The 24,234-nt window shown below is 38.4% G+C and overlaps 2 protein-coding genes across 10 annotated transcripts in view; both read right to left on the reverse strand.

The window, feature by feature from the left end:
* lbr (lamin B receptor) overlaps window positions 1-15,734 on the reverse strand; it is a 30,406-nt gene extending 14,672 nt beyond the window's left edge. Inside the window, exons 1-4 of one of the 3 annotated variants that reach the window (XM_086018262.1) lie at window positions 15,650-15,734; window positions 4,573-4,743; window positions 2,930-3,139; window positions 951-1,037 (exon numbers count right to left, since the gene is read on the reverse strand). In XM_086018262.1, coding sequence (XP_085874388.1) covers window positions 951-1,037; window positions 2,930-3,139; window positions 4,573-4,737 — 462 coding nt within the window. In that variant the 5' untranslated portion in view covers window positions 4,738-4,743; window positions 15,650-15,734. Of the gene's footprint in view, window positions 1-950; window positions 1,038-2,929; window positions 3,140-4,572; window positions 4,744-15,541 lie in introns of all 3 variants that reach the window. The other 2 variants (XM_086018264.1, XM_086018263.1) reach the window with 2 other exon arrangements.
* A 1,542-nt stretch (window positions 15,735-17,276) lies between these two features.
* The window catches only part of enah (ENAH actin regulator), a 92,658-nt gene continuing 85,700 nt past the window's right edge, over window positions 17,277-24,234 (reverse strand). For all 7 annotated transcript variants that reach the window (XM_086018258.1, XM_086018256.1, XM_086018254.1 and 4 more), the window contains 3 exons: window positions 24,132-24,216; window positions 22,230-22,287; window positions 17,277-21,695 (listed from right to left, as the gene is read on the reverse strand). In XM_086018258.1, coding sequence (XP_085874384.1) covers window positions 21,658-21,695; window positions 22,230-22,287; window positions 24,132-24,216 — 181 coding nt within the window. In that variant the 3' untranslated portion in view covers window positions 17,277-21,657. The remainder of the gene's footprint in view (window positions 21,696-22,229; window positions 22,288-24,131; window positions 24,217-24,234) is intronic.

Below are 24,234 nucleotides of genomic sequence, written 5' to 3' on the forward strand. Positions count from 1 at the left end.
CTCTCGGCGTGGCCCCCCTAACGTGCATGCATCATGACATTCCATTAGCTCTGCCTTAGCTCAAAGCCCATTCACATGCAGAAAAAAGAGCAATCCATGGAACATCCGTGCTTGTGATAATATTGGCTGTGTGACTACCCTCATTGCAAAGAATTTACAGGAAAGGTCTGACCACAAAATACAAGTCTTGACATTCTAATGCCTTCTTTCGTCTTCTAAAAATCTATTTATTTGCAGTCATTGCAGATCTTTCAAATGTTTACGTTTTGTCTTGTGGAGTAAATAATGTGTTGTTGTCGTGGCGGCTAGTTTGATTCAACTGGCTGGTGTTGCTTCTGTTGTCCTAGAAAATACGTCCTAGACTGGGCAGTGGACCTCTGTCCTTAAGAACTGTGCTAAGATAGTTATCTGATGACAGGGTCCCATACTGCAAGTCATCAACCGCCGCCGCCCAGCGCCAGCACCAAGCAGTCCATCTTCCCCCGCCGAATCAAATGCTAGAATGTGCACTGCTTTACTATCGTTACAATATACGCATACATAGTTTAGAACAATGCTGAAAGTGATACTAATTTTGCAATTTCAAGCAGTAAAATGTTAATATTTTGTCTACACTGATTTGACAACTTCATTATTTTTCATGCACAACAACTTTAAAAATGCATTTCGCCACTTGCTGTCTACTGAAAATTACATCACATGTACTTTTCACATGTACACATGTAGTTTTTTGTTACTGAGAGGTGGACTGAATATCACCCCACTCAAGTCCCATGAAAATATAACAAATATGTTAGACACACCAATGTAGCTGGTATGATGCTAATATACTGCCAGCTAATGCCCCAAGTGATGTCATTATAGTGTCATGGAGGAGAATGTCAACCAAATATAACAGAACACAACATGATGATCATTAAACACTGCTTTTGTGATTAAGTTCAACTCACCTCATTTACTTTGTTTGCAGTGTTATTCCCCTCTTTGTTTTCATGCTTATTGTTGCTATTGCTCTCAGCAGCCATTGTGGGTAGCTGCTGTCAAACAATGGAGGGGGGGTATTGGAGATGGACAGGTAGAAAAAAGACAAACATGGACAAGTGGAAGCGTGACAGTGGTGTGGTCAAAAACCTAAATCGCAGAAAAACCTTTTTTATGACTGATGAGGACTCTATAATGAATAAAGCAAAATGCAACTACCGTATTTTCCGGACTGTAAGTCGCGTTTTTTTTCATAGTTTGACCGGGGGTGCAACGTATACTCTGGAGCGACTTATCCATCCATCCATCCATTATCGATACCGCTTATCCTCACAAGGGTCGCGGGGCGTGCTGGAGCCTATCCCAGCTATCTTCGGGCAGTAGGCGGGGACACCCTGAATGGGTTGCCAGCCAATCGTAGGGGACACAGAGACAAACATCCGCACTCACAATCACACCTAGGGGCAATTTAGAGAGTCCAATCAACTTACCATGCATGTTTTTGGAATGTGGGAGGAAACCGGAGTACCCGAGAAAACCCATGCAGGCACGGGGAGAACATGCAAACTCCACACAGGGAGGCCGGAGCCGGGATCGAACCCACGACCTCTGAACTGTGAGGCGGACGTGCTAACCAGTCGACCACCGTGCCGCCGGAGCGACTTGTGTGAAATTATTAACACATTATTACTGTCATGGCTTGTATTTATGATGTTTTGTCTCCCTCTGCAGGCGCTTTAGGTAAAACATCATAAATACAAGTCGACAGTAACAAGCCGTGACAATTACTTCTATATCATTTCACATTTGTTATTGTAACCCACATAAAGAAACATAAGATACATCCTAAAAGCTATTAAAATGCATGAATAATTTAAACGGTTAAAGTCTTAAGTCTAGTCTGTTTTGTTAAATAAGTAATTAAAACGGTATGATAAAAAGACAATTTGACTGTTAAGGCCTTGCTAGTCGAGGAAGCCAGCTTATCCAAACAGCTAAACATTCACAAACAAATGCCACAGACTCTAGGTGTGCAGCGAAGTTGTCTGTTTATATATTGAAACTGCCCAAGAAACAGAAAATACTATCAATCTATGCATTACATACACATGTATTTTCATAGACATGAACAAGATGAGCCTATGCTAACGATTAGCGATCACAATTAGCATTAGCGATAGCGAGTGGTATGTTCAGTCAACAACCTACAATCATCCACAATTCAGCTCGTATATAAATGTCATTACACACAATTGTCTAAGTTAGTTTCAGACGATGGTTGAACAAGAATGAAGCACAAACAGGCAGTTGGCTGCCTCTGGCTGGAGTATTGCATCATGCAGCCACACACATAAGAAGCCGAGCACAGAGGAGACGAAGACATAATTACGACCGAATACATAAATACTTTTGGAGACTTGGAAACATTCTACATAGTCGGGGATAAATAAAAGACTTATTTAATCGATCTACAACCGTTTTGGTGAGTTTAACATTATCTTACAGTAACTTTCTTGTATGCTACATGTGTGAATGTTAGCTAAATGTTACCATCGTAGCTTGGTGGAAATTATGTGTACTAAGCGCACAATCTCCTCCCAAAATGCGACTTATACTCCAGTGCGACTTATATGTTTTTTTCCCCCCTTTATTATGCATTTTATGGCTGGTGCAACTTGTACTCCGGAGCGACTTATAGTCCGGAAAATACACTAATTCATCTTTTTTTTTTAAAACACACCATTACAGCAGTGTAGAAAGGCACTGCATCAGGCTGAGAGGTGTGATCTCTGTGAATAGGCTAAAGACTGGAAACAGCTCCTGATATGATACAGTGCAGACTTCAATGAAAACCTTTAACATTGTCTTTCAAAGGGCATCATTTTGAGGAACATTTTCATTTATCTATTCATTTAGTCAAGGGAGGAATAAGGCAGCTAGGCCTTACCGGAGCACTGAGTCGGACTTCAACCATTTCCTGCAACTTTGAATCCCTGCGCGACGATGGCACGCTCTCCGTTATTGCCGCAGCAGCGGCCGCTGCCGCTGCACGTGAGGAAGAGCGGCGCGTGGTCCTCGCCGGGGAGCGGGATCGGCTGCGACGGCGGCCCGGTGATCGGGAACGAGAGCGAGACCGCGGCTGGAAACCATAAGAATTCTGGAAGCAGTAGTTGAAAATAGGGGTGGGCGATATGGCAAAAAAAAAAAAAAAAAAAAATCTTGATATTTTTTCACAAAACTCGATAACGATAATTTGATGATATTCTACAAAAAATATTTTAAATCTACACTTGTTTCACAGACCAATTGTGGATAGACAGCGTTTGTGAACAACATCTCTTTTAATTTCTAAGTACAGCTTCTGCAAAACAAAATGATATTCTTGGACAATATTTAACAATAAAGTGCAAAAATGTATGTATAGACTTACATTGATTTTTGGGAATATTTATGTCATTTAAATGTCTCTGCTGTTATTCCATAATGATATAACATTTTGAGCTGCAGTAAGTACTGGTGTACCACTGCCAACTACTAGAGCAATCAGAATGGTAAATACATTTATTTGATATGTGATTTGTGTAACGAAGTGTCACCCAGCGAGAGAAAAAAAAGACGTCGTCATGACAACACCCGTTCTCATACATTGGCCGCTGTATTCAGAATAAAGTTGAATAACAAAGCTGCAATTTACCGAAAAGTGCATTTTCCCACTCATTCATCGCTGTGATATGTCGCCTTGTGACTTTATTCATGTTTGGGTGTATGCTGGCGTCACACTAATAAACCGTCGTAGTTTGTGCAACATGTCTCGGGAATACAGGCTAGTTATGAATGATGCGGACTACAAGCGTGAGTGTTAACCGAACGTCCAGGCTGTCACGTTTGACTTGCTCGCTAAAGTACTGGGCGTGTGTGTGCGTGCGTGCGTTTTTATATTTGTTGGTTCAACTTGGTGACTGTTTTCTGAGTGAGTGTCTTAAAGCTTTTGTTTAGCGTGCTTACGCGGTCGTCAAGTTTTCCTCGTAATCCATATGGCTCGTGGTGCAACAGAATTGCTCTTCACGGTGACCGTTTTGGCAATGTTATTCCCACCGACGTCGGTTTTGTCAAGCTCAAACCATCTACAGACTACGGACGACGTGGACTTGCGCCTTGCTATTACCCCGCTGGACACTCCTCCATACTGGAAACAGAGCGGCCGCATTGCGGACAGACTCACGTAACTGGGTACTGCCCGCTGATTTGTCGAATGATTATCACTTCCTGCTCCTCTGCCGCCAATGCAACCTGATTTGCCGAATGATTGTTTCAGCATTTCCTCACACTTTGCAGCCGTCGACTGACTCATTATTTTCGAGGCAGTATTAATACTCGATAATGTAAAATTACACATCGTGAAAGCAAGATTGACAATGATATCGATGACATATATATCGGCCACCTCTAGTTGAAAACAGTGATTTCAGTGTTGATATTTTTTTTTTAAATATATCGCCAACCTATCGTTTGTCTGATCTATTTTTTATAATCACAAAAAAAAAAAGGAAATGCATTGGAAAATGGGTGTGTAATAAGTTCTGGTCCTACCTTGATGTCCTGCTCCTTCAACTCAAGCTCAGTTCCATCCTTGTAGATGACTGTGTACAGTTGACTTTTGGCTTCAAAACCCAATACCTTAACTTCATAGAACAGGTTGCTGCCAGGCCAGCGACCCATCACCATGTCCCCTTTGTGGTACTTCACACTCGGCATTGTCTTCTACAGCAAGAAGAAATATGAAAGATGGGATGGAAAAATAACAGGAGAGTGAGAAAGGGGAGCAATGTTTAAAATATCTTATGATGTAAGCAGAATTTGAAAAAAAAGTGCACAGTAAAAGTTAAAGTCACACAAAACAAGTCGTGAAGCCACACCTTTAGGACTGATTAATGGGCAATGTGGCCTTAAAAGGGGAAGTCAACCCAAAAAAGTTCTATGTGGCGGCCATGTTGGCAGGGGCGACGTTCCCTTCAAAGCAATGCATAGGCCTTGAAAATAAGTCGGAACTTGCTCATTTCTGAATCGATTTTCATGACGTGTACTTTTTTTGTCAACGCCAAAGTGCATGTTATCAATACATCATTAAGGAAAGCCGCTACAAATATTTTTACCTTTGAAAGGTTACTCCCAGTTACCTTGCAAAAATTCTATGGCGTTTTACACAACAGTATGCAGCACAATGTAACGGCATCCTTGACCTTTTTGTATGCTTGATTTCTTGCCGGCCACATACATGGAATTTGTGACTCTGACTTTGCTTAGCTTAGTGTCGCCATAGGCACGCAACTGAAATGGGGGGGTGTTGTGTCTTTGGTAATGATGTAATAATTAATGAGTAATTATGATGTAATGAGTTGCATAGTGCAATGTTTGATATATCATTGGAAAGCTGAGATCATTCTTTATGATTATGCCAAAAACTTATTTTTGAACTATGGGTCACTGTGACTCATTTTGCTGTGGTGAGTCACATATAGAAAATGTAACCACAACATTAGAAATATTACTGACTTTTCTTTCATATCCAGGCATGTAAGAGTACTAGCCTTAAAAAACCCTTCTCTAAAATTCTGCTCGGTGCTCTGGAGGAAGTTTAAAAGAAAGATGATGTATGTCTGTGGAGGGCAGTTTGGGCAAGCCTTGAAAACACTGTGTGTAGAATGTAGAACTCCACTTTTCACAACCGGAAGACTGAGCCACATTTTATTTTGGCCTTTTATTGTGGGCAGTCTAAGGCACACCTGTGCACTAATCATGGTGTCTAATCAGCATCTTGATATGGCACACCTGTGAGGTGGGACGGATTATATCAGCAAAGGAGAAATGCTCAGATTCAGTAACACAGATTTAGACTGGTTTGTGAACAATATTTGAAAGAAACAGTGATATTGTGTATGTGGAAAAAGCTTTAGACCTTTGAGCTTATAAAGAAATGGGAGCAAAAACAAAAGTGTTGCGTTTATATTTTTTCCTTACTTTGGCTGACTCTGACCGACTCGGACCAGGTGGGTCGATTAAATATGCAGGACAGCACTTGGGGACAGAGCGACTATGACCAGCTCTGCTCAAAAGACTGAAGTATCAACCGTATCGATGTTTAAAGTTTGGGAATCAATCTTAGTGGTATCAGCTCAAACAGTATCGATCCCCCTCGCTACTCCAGCAGGGGTAATTGGTGTCTCGTCAGTTTCACAGCACACGTACAAAAGCACATGTAGCTCACCAACTCCGTCTTTAAAGACAAGTACCGTATTTTCCGGACTATAAGTCGCTCCGGCGTACAAGTCGCACCAGCCATAACATGCATAATAAAATGGAAAGAACATAACATACAAAAGTCGCACTGGAGTATAAGTTGCATTTTGGGAGGAAATTGTGCACTTAGTACACATCATTTCTACCAAGCTACGATGGTAACATTTAGCTAACATTCACACATGTAGCATACAAGAAAGTTACTGTAAGATAACTTTAAACTCACCAAAATGGTTGTAGATCAATTAAATAAGTATTTTATTTATCCCCGACCATGTAGAATGTTTCCAAGTCTCCAAAAGTATTTATGTATTTGGTCGTAATTATGTATGTAATTATGTAATTAAGTCAGCACTAACAAGCCATGACAGTAATAATGTGTTAATAATTTCACATATAAGTCGCTCCAGAGTATACGTCGCACCCCCGGCCAAAGTATGAAAAAAAACAAAAACAAAAAAAAAACCAACAAAAAAACGCGACTTATAGTCCAGAAAATACCGTACACATACGCGCAAAGGCGCCTGTCTACGAAACATCGACATATTGCTCCATCTTATGATTGGATCGCTGATCATGTAAGCCTTTTTTTTTTTGTTCAAAATCAAATCATTAAGAAATTTATTTTTCATGGTAATCATAGCTCACAGCTTGGCCTTGTGGTGTGTTTCCACTTACACCTACAAATATATTTAAGGGGCTTGGTCTCAATTGGGCATTTACTCATGTATTATTAGAGCAGAGTTGTGTTCATTTTCCATCACATTTTGTCATAAACATCCTTGGCTTATTAGACATAGTATACTAAACTGTATGAAAGTAACTGCATCTGCTCAGCGTATACAACTCCTAATCTACAGTAGCAACCAATTTAGAGTGGTAAAATCCCACTATAGTATATGCCAGTGGGTACAATAAGGTAGGCCCAGCAAGGTCAGCATTATGCATCATTAGTGACCAGAGAGGCTGAGTGTGTTGAAAACCAATACTAATGCAAAACTGCTGACAGGTCGGTCCCTGCTCAGTTTAACCAGAGCCACGTGTCATTCGGCGAAGGACCATCCAGCCATTTTTGCCAATGAACGCTTTCACTGCCACTGTCCATTTTAACAGCTGGTGGGGAGACGATGTATTTAAACTTGGACCACCAAATGACAATATTAAGGCTAATTGCTTTTACTAATGACTCTTTTCCAAATGAATCATCATAATCACTAATGAGAACAGTTTTACTTTAAACGTATTACTTCGTGTTTCAGTTATTTTCAGTGGGAATGTTCATTTAAGGTTCACTAGTTACCTGTGTAGAGTTTTCGCACTAAGGAAGAAAATCTTTGATAAATTTACACCAAAAAATTAAAGAAACATCAAATAAGTAGCAGCAAAAATAACTAAGCAGAAAGCAACACTGATTTAACACAAATACTCACTAGTAGGTTGGCTCACCAGGATTACGAGAGTCAGGCAGGCAAAAACAAACATGTACAAAACTAAACGAACTAAACGGAAAATTCAGAGAATGACAGGACACACCCAAAAGTAAGTTCCTTCGATCCCACTACTGGCTTGTGTCCCGGTCCATATGGGATGCCACTCGTGGATTTGGAATGCAGTTTCCCATCAGATGGCTTAGTGTGTGTGTGCGTGTGTGTGGGATGGGGCTTTAAACAGTCACATCCCCTGTGCTGAAAACACCAAGCTCCACCTGCTATGCCCCTTTGAAATGTGAATCAGATTGGAAAAAAGTCCCACCACGGTCCGCTAACAGCCCCGTTACCATAACAACTCTTTTTGTCCTGTGCTACAGCTCTTTTGGTGATATTGAAAATACTTCCATTCAAAAAGTAAAAATAATAATAATAATAAATATTAACTCAACGCTAACATGTATCATAACCGCGTTAAATTAGTTGTTTAATCATGATTGCATTTTCAGAAATGTAACAGAACAAGACAGTTAATAACCTCCAAACGTTTAGTATGGTAGTATCTAATAAATCCCATAACATAACGCACATTTAACAAGATAATCAAATAAAATAATAATAACAGTATCTTGTTCCTCACGCCTCTGCCTCTGTCAACAAGCTGAGCACCAAGAGAGAGAATTACTCCCTTCCCCCCACACCCACACGTACACATAGTAGGGGGCGGGGACACTAAATTTTGGGAATAATATTTAGAAAAGTAAATTCTGAAGATGTCGAAGCTATCACGAAAAAAAAACAGCACCGTTTCGCACATCGAGGTGTTTCCTTTGGATATGGTTTCTCATCGCTCCGCTAGAGTAGTTGAAAGCGAGTTTATGCTGAACATACATACTTACTGTACTGGTATCGGGTGGTATCCCGATACCGCATTAAAACGCTGGTATCGGATCGGCCGGTACTAACAAATAAAACGCTGATGCCGGTTATCGATACTGGTATCATTATTTGAACGCAGCGCGCACATTTGAGAGCCGCATGCGGAAGGAAAATACGAGAAGCCTTATCCATTATTAGCGTTATTGGTCATCGGTCTACTTCTGTCTAGTTTGGTGAAAAAGGTCGCTATAAGGACATACCTCGCCACATTGGAGGCTGTGGCTTGGGGGACTTTGATGCTATCAAGAGCCTGCAATTACTTTTGGGGGCATGTCGGCTGGATCTTTGTCTCGTAGCAAAATATGTTGCTTTTGTTTGACACAGTACATCGATCACTAGTTTAATGGTGTGAAACGTCTTTCATGAAATGGTTTGTGTCCAGATAAACTCGTATTTATGACCCATCGAAGCTTTTCGCGGTCGCCCTAGCTTGCTAACTGCTAATAAAGAGACAAGTTTGTTTACAACACATCGCTCAGCAAAATGTTCTATAATGTTCCATCAACGTATATGAAATTTGTATACCTATATAATTAACAGATTGTTGAACAGCAGTGTGAAATAAATCTTGAATGAAAAGTAAAAAGAAAACAATAACTGATATAAAGTCATCAGATCATAACCTTGTATGTTGTGATGGTGTTAAGTGGTCACGTTGAAGATTTGACAGCCCTGTTAAAAATATAAGCCCTGCTTTCAAACAGTGATGATTTAAATATGAATAGTTTTACATCCAAGTGAGCGCAATTCTTTAGAATTACAAAAAAAAAGATATTTGAGAGGTATCTGGCCGGAGGAGGGGTAATCTCAGACAGGGGTATTGTCAGACCGGAAAGGGTATTCTCAGAAGGGAAGAGGTGTGGTTTTCTTTTCTTTTCTTTTTTTAACTCCTCCCTGTGACGTAACTTGCCTGGAAACAGAAGCGCGTCACTTTCTCAGTCCGAGCGGTCAAAGAGCCTTGCTTTTTACTACGACGTCCTGAGAGAACGGTAAGTGACGCTTCGTTATCTGCGAAAATATGTTGTATATTACATTTAAATTAAGCAAATTATAAAAATGACGGTTCATGATTGTAACGTTATCAAAAATAACTTTGGTTATTGTTACCTGCGTATATTTCATCCTGTTTCCGTTAGAATGCTGTGTTGTCGGCAAAGGACATATGTATATGTATAACTTTTTTGCTTGGTTATTGTAATGTCATTCTATACGTAATAATCACTACAATCATTTGGCATCAGGACTTCAAACAGGTCGTTGTTTTATTCAAAGTGTAAGTTCCTCGGACGTCAATTATTTCCACATTAGAGTCAGACTTCATGTCTGTAATTCATGTCGTTTTACCAAACGGTAAAATGCAATGGCCACATTATATATATTTTTATATTCACTATATTTTAACATTCACTCTTTGCAGATGCATCACTCCATCATTCAGGGAAATGTTAAGTTTCCATTGCAGCGCTGCACTCAATGCTGCAAATTATATAACTGTCCGGTTTGCCCGAAATTCAAACCGGATCGTCTCCCTAAAGTTGTCCAGTGCACATAAAATATCACGTTTCACTGTAATGCCTGTTTGTGTATTTCTAGCTAAAATGCGTCTGCGTTTGCACGTCTATCCATATTTGTATATACATTGGTGTCAATGAGAGGTTGACGTTTATTCTTTTTTTGTTGTTGTTGGGGGGAGGGGGGTTTTGTGGGGGGTTCTAGATAAAAAAAAAAATATATATATATATATGTATATATATATATGCAGAAATTGTGCTCATTTTTATTATATTTATATTTTTATTTCCACTGTATTTTTACATTCACTCTTTGCAGATGCATCACTCGATCATTCAGGGGAATGGGAAGTTTGCAATGCAGCGCTGCACTCAATGCTGCAAATACACTGCCCACTTTGCCCCCAATTTAAACCTACTCATCTCTGGAAAGTTCTCCAGCACACAAAAAAAAATGCAATTACGTTTTAAAATAATGCCAGTTTGTGTATTTTTTGGTAAAATGCATCTGTGCACTTCATGGACACTAGAATTACATTCTGCTCCACAGCAGCTGTTATGTATTATTAAATAGTATATTGAAGCCATCCATAAGGTACCTAGTAAGATAGTGCCACATTTTATTTTTGTTTCAAAATATTTTTTTGTGTGTACGTGTGTTTTAATCAACTTGACAATGTCTTGAAAAAGCCAGGAAAAGAACTGATAGTGAAAATGCAGACAGATGCCCTGATACGTGCCAACCTTTGGATGGACAATGAAATGAAATAAACGGCAAGTCACCCACAGAGGGATGTTTTTGGATTGTGTTTAAATTGACATATAAAGAAAAAGAAAAAATAATAGAAAAGGTGTTCTCTAAATATGCTTAGTCTTATACTTTATGTAATTGAGTTTCTGACATCTTGTCTACAATATGTTACACAGGGAAAGACCATAAATGTTGCAGACCTTTATGTTGTTCCAACATGGAGTCCAACATCATGTGACCCCTTCCTAAGTTTACCAAGTCCTGGATGCTGCCTATGACTTCACCATCGTAAGGTAGCCCTTTGCAATTCCACCTGGCAGTTTTACCTGAACGAAAGGTGCACCAAAGTAAATTTGATGCTGTACTTGAACCATTTGGAGTATCGGCATAGTTTTTTTTTTTTTGTTGAAGATAACACTTTGAATTTTTCTCCTCAAATGTCAGAATCTTTTTAAGTGCTACTGGCTCTGAATTATGGAAGTTTGAATACAAAAAAGAAGGCCCTGGGTCGGCCTTCTTTTATGTATTCAAACTTCCAAAACCATACTGATACTCCAAATGGTTCAAGTACAGCATCAAATTTACTTTGGTGCACCTTTCGTTCAGGTAAAACTGCCAGGTGGAATTGCAAAGAGTTAACCATTTTTTTGGTGTTTTTACATTTTTTTTTTTAAGTAAGCTCTAGAAGACTTCGTTGACATTGACTGTACTTTTGATGACTCTCTTTATCACTTGCACAGCAGTAATTATTCGGTACTGCAGCACCTGTCACGTCCCAAATGTTCTTTTAGTTATAGTTTCTTGTAACTTAAATACTTGTGGACCTCAAAACTAACACACATTCCTTGTGTGTTTCTACATGGCTAATAATGGCTAATTTTTTTTTTTTTTTTTTTAGACTGACATGCCTGTATTGAAGAAGTGGTGGTGTATACTACTAATGGAAAACTTCATCCTTGGCAGGTTGGTACTGTGCACCTGTATCATTTGTTGGAATGAAATGTTATGTAATGTTATGTCTTATTTCAGCTATGGCAAATTATTTGCACACTGGACGGATGCTTCAAAGGCATTTCTGCGAGGTGAAATCCTTCCTGTGTTCTGACTTAGGAAGCACCAGCTGGACAACACCTCTGAGGTTGATTTCATCAATGGTTTCATTTATTTTTGAAGCCCACTTTTATAACAAGGTTTCTTTTCACTGAGAAATCCTTACTTATGATTAAAAAAAAAAAACATAAAAAAACTTTGATGCTATTGACTTAAAATAAATGTATTTGAATAATGGGGGAAAAAAATTGAAGCAAGAGGAGCAACAACAAATTCTATCGGCTGTCCCCACATGTGATAAAGATGGAGATCTAACAGATGATGTGGTGCTGAACTGGAGATTGACCAACCGGGCCGGATTCTGAGGAGGAACTACTTCTCCAAAGGAGTCATCCTGCAGCGCTTTATCTTGAAATGGACTAACACACTATTCAAATTTGCGTTGTATAGCACTGCATTGTCTATTAACTGTTGCCACTCAGCATCCATTGCAGCCTGTTCATCCTGGAAGGGTGGGTCTCCCCTATTTGTGGCTTCTTCTCAAGGTTTCCCAATTTTTCTCAATTGTGTTTGGAGTTTTTTCTTGCCCTCCTGGGGGTTAAGATGAGGGGATGTCCTTGTGGTCTTTTTAAAGCCCTGAGACTTTTTTCATTGAATAAATTTGACCTCACTTTTTGAATGTGTCTTTTCGAACAGTCAATTGTGCACAGAGTTGAGTACAGTTTTTGTAATCATTAATCATGGCAACTGATGTTGGACCTATAAGGTATCAAAGACAAGAATAGACTATCTTAAATAAATGATTGTGTCCATCTCATCTTTCATATTCAGTTATTGCATTAATGCTGCAGCATAATGTATACATAGGAAGTAGTGGTTCAGTCTTGCGTCAGTGTTAATTACATTATAAGACACATTATAAGACAAACGCAGCAGTGCAGAATGCATCTAGCAGACGGTTGACTCATACGTTACGATTTTATATACAATGGTATTTATCTTTTATGTAGCAGCCACTATTGATTGTCTTTATTTCGTACATGTAAATAAAATAATATTCAAATTATAATTGAAATACAAATATAAATTTTTCTATAGGTCAAACAAAGAAGAAGAAAAAATTTAAAATATGGCAAGGCAAATCAGACTATCATTTGCTCGAAAGGGGGTATGAGGAAGTATAAACTAATATCTAGTCCTACATAAGATCCTACTTTTCCTCTGATATTCTGTACAGTATTGAAAAAATACATGAATAAAAATAAATAAACTATGATTACTACAATTATACGATACTTTCTAAATATGTAGATATTTAACAACTATAACATGAACAAACAGCTACTGGTCATAATATTCTGATACAGGTATATAAATATTATAGGACATTTTATAAAAATATTATTACAAGTTTCTTCTCATAATGCAACATCATGTCATGACTTTTTAGAAATTATAAGTATAAGTGGAAATATTGAGTATTATAAGTAGAAACAGTACAATGTGCACACGTCGATGTTACAAAGGCTTTTCTAAATTTCTATACTATAGTTAAAAATAGCATACATAACCATATACAATACAATACAACATAATCACATTGCTGTCACGCTTATACGCTGCCTGATCTTCACAAAAGAGGGGGGGAGCCAATAGTAAGCGGCGTTAATGCGCGTTTTACAAGCTGTTGTGAAAATGTCATCTTTTTTATTTTCATCACTTTATTTTCAAATCTTTACTACCATCACTTCATGTTGAAAATGTAAATGCTTTTATTTGCAAAAATTTAAACGCTTTTATTTGTAAATCTTTACGAACACAAATCTTTACGACCACCACGACTTCCTTTATGAGAATACCCTTTCCGGTCTGACAATACCCCTGTGTGAAATTACCCCTCCTCCGGCCAGATTCCCTTGTATTTTGGTTTTTTTTCAAACTGTGAGGTCCCTCTCGCTCTCTCACTCGTGAACGGAGTGATGCGTTCATGAACTGGGAAATATCAGCACTCAACACAAAAACGACATATGTGCCACACTGCATCACATAACAATAAAATCCATAATTAAGTTTGTTGTAATATACTATGTTATAGTGCTAAAAAAGACTTTATTTTTTTATTTCAGTTGCATACCACATTTTGATTGTGTAGATCAATTTACTACTTTTAAATTATGCATACTAGTGAAAAGAATTTAAAAAAACACTTTTTGATAAAGTTTAAATAAACACAAAATTAAAAAGCAATACAAGTGTTTATTTTAGTTTTCCTTAGCACAAAGCATTTGCCCAATTTACTCCTCTGATTTCACTACCTTCCGAAAAAAAAAAAAAAAACGTCTTGGTGCCCAAGAAGAGTGAAATATGTATACAAGTACTTCTTTTTGTATTCATAGATAATTTCACTGTATTAGTGCAACTCTGCATAGTGAATAGTTTTGGTTCAATTTTAAAACGCACTAAAGAATTACAGCTAAAAATTTTAAGGCCAGTGTATCGCGATCAATTTAAGTCGCTCCTTTGTTTATAAACATGTGAGGAATGATGGCATAAGTTGCAAAGCTTAATACGAATTGAATGTACTATCATCTTGTCATTTAAGCTGTAAGCGAATGATGCTTATTATAAGAGCAGCAATTGCTGCGATTTGCCGCGACTTATTATCCGATTAGTCCACTAATCGCGACCACTGTTAGTGATTAGTTGACTAGCAAAATAATCGTTTGTGTCAGCCCTAATATATATATATATATATATATATATATATATATATATATATACACATTTTCTTTCCCCCAAGGTAAAAAAAAAAAAAAAAGACTAAATGATTCAAAACATGAGACGTTTTAACAGAGGTCCAAAGCCGATTAATAAAGTTAAAAATACTGTATGTAATATCAATAATAAAAGGCGTCTGAAATTTTCATTCACGAAAGTGTATGTGCGTGTGTATATTCGATCGCCGTTATCTTTAAACCGGCGTAGTCCCGCTCGGCTGACAGAAGGGAGGGAAAACGTCATGCATTCAAATTGTGTTGACGAAAAAAAGAACACAATCGCATTATGCCGAGAACCCACCCATTATTGCCGTGGGGGAAAAAAAACGTTCCCCTTAAGAGAGCTGACAACGTGTGTGGCAGAAGCAAAACAAATACCAAGTGGGTACTCGTGGTAGCTTTCCAAACTAAATTAGAAGGTCTTACTTACCCTGAGTTAATAGTCACTATCTACTTCCTGAACTTCATCTATGAACGTTGACGCTACTCATTTGTGACGTTATAAAGTTGTAACAACGCAACGATAATCATGAACAGAACAGAACAGCGCCATGAAAAATATCAAATTGATTTATGTGTTTTGAGGTGGGGACAATATATATATAGTGCTATGGTTTCGTTCATAACTTCACTAAAACCAGTGGAAGTAAGTCATTACTCCAGGAATTAGACGGAGTCACTAAACCTTATAGCTAACCCCGGCTCAGAGCTAGCTGCAGCTGAAGCCAATAAAGTCCCACAGCAGAGAAACGGGAAGCGGTTTAATCTTATGCATCGCAAATGTGAGTGAGGGACGGACGCACTTACCACTTGCTGCGATAAATCCAAATGTGGCAAAAACGGCTTAAAAACTTCCCACAATAAAGTTACGACCAACAAATCAATCTTAATATTTAGAATTTGCAAGTCCGCTACCGTCTGACGTAGGCGTGCATCTCCCTCCCTCTCGAAAAAAGCCAATGGTGACCAGGAAGGCGCGAAGGCGTCTGATTGGCCAGCTTCACACCATTTCAAACTGTTCTGCGTGGTCTCATTGGTTGTCACGAGATTTTAACTGCGTTGGGGACGCGCGCGCGCAGACACGCAAAGAAATGCACCGTACTGAAGGAACACTGTACTGTTAGTTTTTGGGTGTGGGTCAAATAAGGTCGACTTGTTGGGCCTCTAGAAAAAAAAAAATATAAGAAGAATTTATATAATGCAGCAATCTTGAAGTGTGTGTGTGTGTGTGTGTGTGTGGGTGTGCGCGTGTGTGTCTGTCTGTCAGGTTACCCCAATAACAGTCTATTCTAGCCTTACTGAATTGAGGCGATCATACAGTAAGTTCTTCTTTTGGGATATTGCGCCACAAACTGCAATAAGCAACTTCATCAAGCCATGTAAACTGACAAGACAGCTACCAGCCAGATGCATGCCTTGTTTTACATAGGCTGCAAGTCGAACAAACGAACTTCAAATGCACAGCCAGACGTTGGTATGTCACGCCCTCAAGCATTTTACATCTCAAACTGCAGGAAGCTTCCTGTCATATTTGCACTGCTTCCTTTCATACTTGCACTGACATTCATTACTGCAGAAGATTTGCATTACACAAGGCATGAAATGAAATTCAACTTTTTAATCCCATATAACTATGATCAATCAATCACTTTTATTTAATTATACAGCTATGGTACATTTTGCACGAGGTCAACAGCTGATTTTTTTTTTTAATATCACCAGTTATCATAACCACTGTTAACGTAAACATCAATTTGATTTTATGACTTCATTAAAACAAGGTTTGAATTATGGCAATGGTATTAAAGCCTGTAGACACAAGGCACAATTTGTGCAGTTTCATTTTGGGTGTTATTCGCTCTTCCTCTTCCTGTTCTTCTTCACTGAGCGTGAATGTAGGACGATGTGGTGCAGATGTGCTCACACTGGGGAGAGGCAATTCAAAATGACATTTTTCGAATAGAGACTACAAATGTAAATTCAATCATCCGGTTGTAAAAGAGAAAGATTTAATGTGTTGGGGGGGGGGGGGGACTAGAGCCAGAACCACAGATAAAAATGAATGTGAGATATTCCACGACAAAATTAAAAGAATTGTGAGCAATTACATTGTTTAACATCACATTACACTGGAGCCTCTAAGGTTGAAGAAAGTCCATCTGGTTGACCTCCAATTTAGAAAAAAAAATTCCACAGAATCCACAAATAACGCAAATAAAAATAATCTGTCCCTTCCATGCGCGGTCACTATCATAAAACCTTTCATATTTTAAGTAACATTATAATGTTGACATAATTGATTTAACCAGTTTAAATACACATTTAGATTAAGAAACTCTGCATAACTCATCATACATTTAAAAGGTTAACTGCTACATAATAAAATGCATTTTGTAATGAACTTCAATATTGACAGTGCATAATAGAAACCAGTTAAAATCTGAATTTTATGACTTCAGGGTAGTTCATTGAAGAGATTCCACTGCATTTTGAGAGCCTGAAAAATTGCTGCACATATGTAATAAAGTAACGGACAAAGTAATAACTTTTATGTCTTGTATTGCAATTTTATTTAACTTGCTCAAACAAAACAAAAATGTTAGCATGTAAGAAAAGACTAATTAACATGAACACAGTATAGTACACAATGTGGATGTTAAAAGAACACGTCTGGAAACCAAACCTTTTGAAACGTGCTGTGCCTTCAAACTTCAAACCCCCTCTCAAAAGTTCTTGCAAATTCACAATTCATTTTCCCTGCATTTATAACTAAACACAAACAAGTGTTTCCATCATCAAACTGACGAGAACATGTGGACAGAGGCGTTCCTAGTCCCAATTCCAAATTAGGCAAAGAAAGCAGATTTGTTAAACACATTTAACTGGCAAAAGGGATTCGTATGTCTTTCAAACCAAGTGTGAAGATCTTCCCTTCACCCTTAACGTCTGATTGTACTTCATAGCAGTAAGAAAGAAAGAAAAAAAGACTCAGCTTGGTGGAAACAACCAAGCACATCTTGTTGCACAGATGTTTCCTGGTGAGGAACAGTACCAAGGTCATTGAGCTCTCTCTTCAATGGAACATAGAAATAAACAAAATACGTCTATTTGATGGACAAATATTATTACTAGTCATCTATTAAATGCAACTTCGGAACAAGGCACAAACCACATGGATTAAACAGAGATTGTAACATTTAACCTGTCCAATAAGTGGATCTACTGTGCATTTAGAGCGGAAATCAACGCAAACATATATTTTTTTTCAAGAATATGTTCTATGCATAGCACGTCCGCCTCACAGTTCAGAGGTCGTGGGTTCGATCCCGGCCGCGGCCTCCCTGTGTGGAGTTTGCATGTTCTCCCCGTGCCTGTGTGGGTTTTCAGGGTTTTCAGCCAATTCAGGGTGTCCCCCGCCTACTGCCCTAAGACGGCTGGGATAGGCTCCAGCACGCCCCGCGACCCTTGTGAGGATAAGCGGTATCGATAATGGATGGATGTTCTATGCAAGCCCACTAGTTGAAACAAGGCATTCTGATAAATATTGCATTTGTGTAATAAGAGTTAATCCACCCGTTTTTCTCCATCTCTGGGGGCGGCCATTTTGTCACTTCTGTCGACTGAAAATGAGATCACAACTACCCAGCTGTGATCTCATTTTCAGTCGACAGAAATGACAAAATGGCCGCCCCCTGAGATGGCTAAAAGCAAGTGGATTAACTGTTGAAAACTGTTGAACGGGTGGATTAACTGAAAATGACATCACAACTACCCAGATGTGATGTCATTGTCATTCAACAGAAATGACAAAATGGCCGCCCCCTGAGATTGTTAAAAACGGGTGGATTAACTGTTATTCCACAAACGCAAAATTAATCAGAATGCCGTGTTTCAACTAGTGGGCCTGCTGGGAACATATTCTTGAAAAAAATATGTTTGGGTTGATTTCCACCTTAAGATATCATAGTTGTCATGTGAAAAACACTTACCTAAATTTTTTTTAATTTTCTTATTTTTACATGAATCATGTTTCTGCATTACAGACATTGCATTAAAGTGAAAATTTAAAAAGTTTCCAAAATTGAAGGTAAGTGTTTTTCACATGACAACGACGATATGCTTCTGCTATTAAAACTTCTGTCATTGATGATTGAAAAATAAGCAAGGCGACTTTGATGAGTATGATTGTTTGTCGAGTGCTTTGGTGAGAAATCGCCACACTGCAGTTGTGACGTGTTTGAGTGTGTCGTGGTTTCGTACTAAAGTGCAATAGCCTCTTGGTTGGATGTTTATAATAAAACCGTGGATTTAGAGATGAAGTATTAAAAGAGAATTCAAACCTGTATGTCTCTGCTGCTTTGGCTTGAATACTCAAAACGTTTTAAAGGATATGGTGCATAAAAAAAGTTTATTTTTGAGATGTTGATCGATTTAAATGTTCTCTTATAAACCCCCAAACTGAAATTGTTGTTACTTCAGCCTAAACTGCACGTTTTTACATATAAATTATGCCCAAATTATTCATTTGCTGACCAAATATTGAATCAAACTGAAATCTAATTCCTTGAAAGTGGAATGATGTTATGTTGCATATCTTAAAATGATAACATTACATTGGATTTATGACTCACATTTCTGATGTTATCGGAAAATTTTGCGTATTTTGGATCATTCTCAAGCCATCAACTAAAGTTTTTAACATTAGATATAAACTGTATGAACAGTTTTGGATGGAACTTTTTTTTAAAATGTAAAAAAAAATTGTTTCCACAACATTTCGCGGTCTTTTGTTACTTACAGCTAAAAGATAGCAATTCAACAAATAAAAATTCGCTTTAAAGAGGAAGTCAACCCAAACATATTTTTTCCAAGAATATGTTCTATGCAGGCCCACTAGTTGAAACAAGGCATTCTGATTAATATTGCGTTTGTGGAATATGAGTTAAGCAGCAAAATACACCCGTTTTCAGCCATCTCTGAGGGCGGCCATATTGTCACTTCTGTCAACTGAAAATGACATCACAGATGCTCAGAACTCAGGCAACGACCAATCATGGCTCAGCTTTAGAAAACAAGTGAGCCGTGATTGGTCGTTACCTGAGCAACTGTGATGTCATTTTCAGTCAACAGAAAGTGGCAAAATGGACACCCCCTGAGAACGCTAAAAACAGATGGATTTTACTGCTAAACTAATATTCCACCACCTCAATATTAATCAGAATGGTGTATCAAGACTAATGGCGTTCCATTGAACATATTATTTCAAAGAACATTTTTGAGTTGACTCCAACTAACTTAAAATAACCCCCGTGTGAAACAAATTTAAAGTTTACCTGCACATATGTGTATTCCGTCACCTAATAATTTACGTGACTGACTGAAGATTGTTTTCAGGTTTTTTTTTTGGTTTTTTTTTGCATCTACAGATTTCTTTTTCACAGACATGTCAGGATTCAGTTCAATACTTGTTGAATGAAATTAGTATAAAATTGTTTACAAGATATTTTGGACCATGGATTTGGATCTCATCAAATGAATTCTTCAACTATGAGCTTGGAGTGGGTTTTCCCCCAAAACTGTTGATCCAAATTGTCTGAGGACTTTTTTGTTACTATAAGGCAAATAAAAAGAAAGTAAGCACAGGTGAAAGACTGAATGGCACATTGACATCCTATAAGACACCCCACACAAGATTTTGCACTCTAGTAGTACAGTTTTGTGGAAAATAACACAGAAAAATCATTCTAACACTAAGGATACAATATGATTGGATGTAACAGAGAGATCCATGAAATCATGCGTTTCAGTTAGCAAACAAACCACGTGACATCATTGCACACAGTAATTTTCTTTCCAAAGAGAGCTTTGATAGGCCGTACAGAAACATATTTTGAAGGGGCTTTACAACAGTTGCTACACTTATTGCTTGTAATAAACTAGTCAAAGTAGATGAATTTTCTTGGCAGATTTTTTTTTTTAACCCTCCGCTTAATAAAGGAAAAAAAAAAAAAAAAACATTGACAAACAAGACAGAGAGGAGGGACACAAAAGTCCATCTACAGTGTCCGTGCTCGAATAGCATGATGGGTGTTAGCAAATTAGCACTTTTTGCTTGCTGGAGAGCTACCGGCGCTGCTGTCTGACGTGCAGCTTCCCTCGCCAAGCGACAGAAACAAAGAAGAGGAAAAGATGCAATCGGATGATTATGGAGCTACTTGATATGGCCTTTGATGTATGGGCTCAAACAGATACATGGTTTTCTAAATAATTTCTTCTCTCTTTTGTACATATTTAGGTTAAAATAGCATTTGAGGAAGACGAGCTTTACAGCGTCCTGCAGTGGCGGGCCGCCCCATTCGCATTCATTCACGGTTGTTCATTCACACGCACGCACGCTACTGCTATGGCATTATGGGAGGAGGGGTGGGGGAGATTTTCCATCCCTACTTTATTCCTGTTTCTTAATAAAACGTGCTTTTTGATAGAAAAATCACCAGAATAATTTCTGATTTGCTTCTGCCCCAACAAACTTTACAGTATCTTCGAAGAGTTTTTTGTTGTTGTATTTTTTCCTCATTTAAGGGCAAAAACAGAGAATTTTTTTTTTTTTTTTTTTTTTTGCATAAAGACATGCGCTTTTCTTTCAGACTGCTGAGTCCTCCAGGATGCGATGTCCTCAGCAAGGAGGGTTGAGGAAAGTGTGAGGAGGAGTCCCACCTATGAGAGTTATACAAACATCACTCAGGATGATGCCGCTCCGCCCCAAGTACCCTCTCAGGTATTCGATGTGGTGATTGTTGTCTTCATTGTCATCGCCGCTACTGGGTTGATATCTTGTTCTGTGCGGCTGTATTGTCTAGTCTTAGAGTGACCCAAGTTGGGTCAAGCAGGCTTGGATTTGTAGAAGCGGGAATATGAATCATCTATGCTGTACTGGACCTGCCCAGTTCCTCCCTGATTGCTGAGGACATACAAGAGTCAGATATACAGTATTTAGTAAATATTCTTTGAAAAAGAGGCTTCAAGCTGTCACTCTCAGTTTACTGTCAAACCAAACATAAAGCAAAGAGAATTACACAGTGTATATTTAAAACAAACACATACAGTAGCTTAGCCTTTAGTCCACTAGCTTAAGGCTACTGCTAACATAGTCAATGATTAGCATCTATCTGGCTGTGTCATCTCTTTTAGCAACAAATCTACAGTGGAACAATTTAAACTTGAATCTCAAGGCACCGCTTACTCTAAACTTGAGAGAGAGATTACTGCTTGTCGCTTTACATTAACAAATAAATGATTTTGTCCTCTTATTAATAGTCATCTGAGCCCGCTATTGTACTCAGTAGCCAGGGCAGAGTGCCAAACAAAGTATGTATGTTCACATGATTGTTATGCTTATAGTAGCGAAAATATAGAGAAGACCATTCATAAAAATGCTACCGTGTAGTTGTTACTAAAGGTCAGCGTAAAAAACAAAAGGTAAGAAAAGCTTTACCATCAATGAGCTCTTCTTTTAGCTTCGACAGCTCCTTCCTCATCTCATCCATAATGTCCTAAAAAAACAAAACAGAAGCCATTTGCATTTCCATTTACTCCAAATGTGACAACAAACAAACCCTATTGTGACGTTACTGCTCTGTTATTTAACCTTCAATCACATGGCTCGACGAGGAGAAGGGTTTACAATGGCTTTTGAGTTTTGAAGTGGCCTTATGTGGCACTGGGAGATTGCCTTTTACATGACAAGGTAGCTAATCCCTATGAGATTAGTTTGGATGGTGTTCTCAATTAAAGCAGGGTGTGTCAGACAACATGAGACAAAATGAAGAGCATGTTTTTCAGCTAGAACAAGTGCAAAAAAGCAACAAAAAAGAAAAAGAAAAAAATATGGCAAATTATTCATCCATTAATGCTCGCTGAACTAAAACTGCTGGGTCAAAAGTAACCCAAATTGGTTGAAATAGCTAACACAGTGCTGGGTCCAATCGGGACCAAGCCAATCCTGGGTTATTCATACCTAGCGCATTAGGTTGAGGATTTGACCCAGCAATTTGAGTCAATATTTTGATTAATAAACAAAAATTACCTATTGTGATGAGTTCAAGCTAGAAATGCTGAGGTTTTAAATTTTGCTATGGTTAAAAGTAATACTAATTTTATTACCAACATTTTCTAAGAAGAAGAAGCAACGTTCCCCTATCAGGGGTCACCACGGCAAGTCACTCACATATGTTTGGCACAGTTTTTACACTGCATGTCCTTTCTGATGCAAACCACCAACTTTCCATGGGTGGTCTGTCCATCCTGACTGGGATTTGAACCCCAATCCCAAAGACAGTGGTGTCGCCCACTGAGCTGATGTTACATTAAATTACACTCTGAAAACAGTTGGGTTAAAAATAACACAATTTGGGGTAAAAAATTGGCCGATCCACTAATTGGGTCATTTTGACCCACCTTCTTGCGTTTGTTTTCTACAACCCAGCCCAATTTTTTTCGGTTGTTTTGTACAAAACTATCCATTTTGGTGGGATTGTTTTCTGCAAAAGCAAGGCAGAAAGTTGGGTCAAATTGATTTTTGACCCGAAATCGTGTTATTTTTAACCCAACTGTTTTTAGAGTGTCATTTCAGTAACCAACAAAACTGTCCAAAATGGTGACGAGCTTCAGCTCTTCAGTCCGCCCAAATCCAGTCTTCATATATCCAGCTACCAACACGCTTTGACACAATTGACTTTGAGTTGGCCTACCAAATACATAATAGCAAGCTATTCTGCCTGGGTATCGTTAGAACCTTTCAAGGCTTCAAATCTTCAGCGGCAATTGCGTTCCGTCTATTATAACATCAACCAGGAATGAACTTCTCAATCACAAGTTGTTCACATAGTTCATGAGTGCCGGTAGATATATGTAGTTGTTCCCCAAATTTATGAAGCACTCGTATCAACTTGCTTAGAACATTTCACGGTCTAAAAAGGTATACAATGAACGTGAGTTCGTCAAAACATTCAAAAGAGTGTTTGGGAGTGAAGGGGACGCGACGGAGCAGTTTATGTATGCTAATGTTTATGTTGTGCCTTTTTGCAGTAACACAGTCAAAATTGTGTGGTTGGCCAGAACCGGGGGAAGACAATAAATATGATGATGGCTCACCTAATCGGAAAAAAACAACAACTCTCCTTTGATGCTGGCTGTGCATTTTTGTGTAACTTTTTAAGTATATTTTTCACTATGTCGGTTGAGTTCTGAAATTCATGGCTATCATAAATCATCTTCACCAAGTAATTGAAACACACAATATTGAACCTACAAAACGCTACTACAGAAATAAAAGGATATTTAAAAAAAACAGAACAAAACAAAAACCTTAAACAATAATAATAATATGTTTGCCAACCTGTTTCAATCTGTCGTAGTCAACAGCTTCTGTTGGCACGCCGTTGGCACTTAAGGATGCAGTAGGTGTTGGAGTAGATTTAGGTCTGAAAGAGAAGAGTGGG

The sequence above is a fragment of the Filicampus tigris genome, chromosome 20, assembly GCF_054856515.1.
Source record: "Filicampus tigris isolate MCC_2025a chromosome 20, RoL_Ftig_1.0, whole genome shotgun sequence".
NCBI lineage: Eukaryota > Metazoa > Chordata > Actinopteri > Syngnathiformes > Syngnathidae > Filicampus > Filicampus tigris.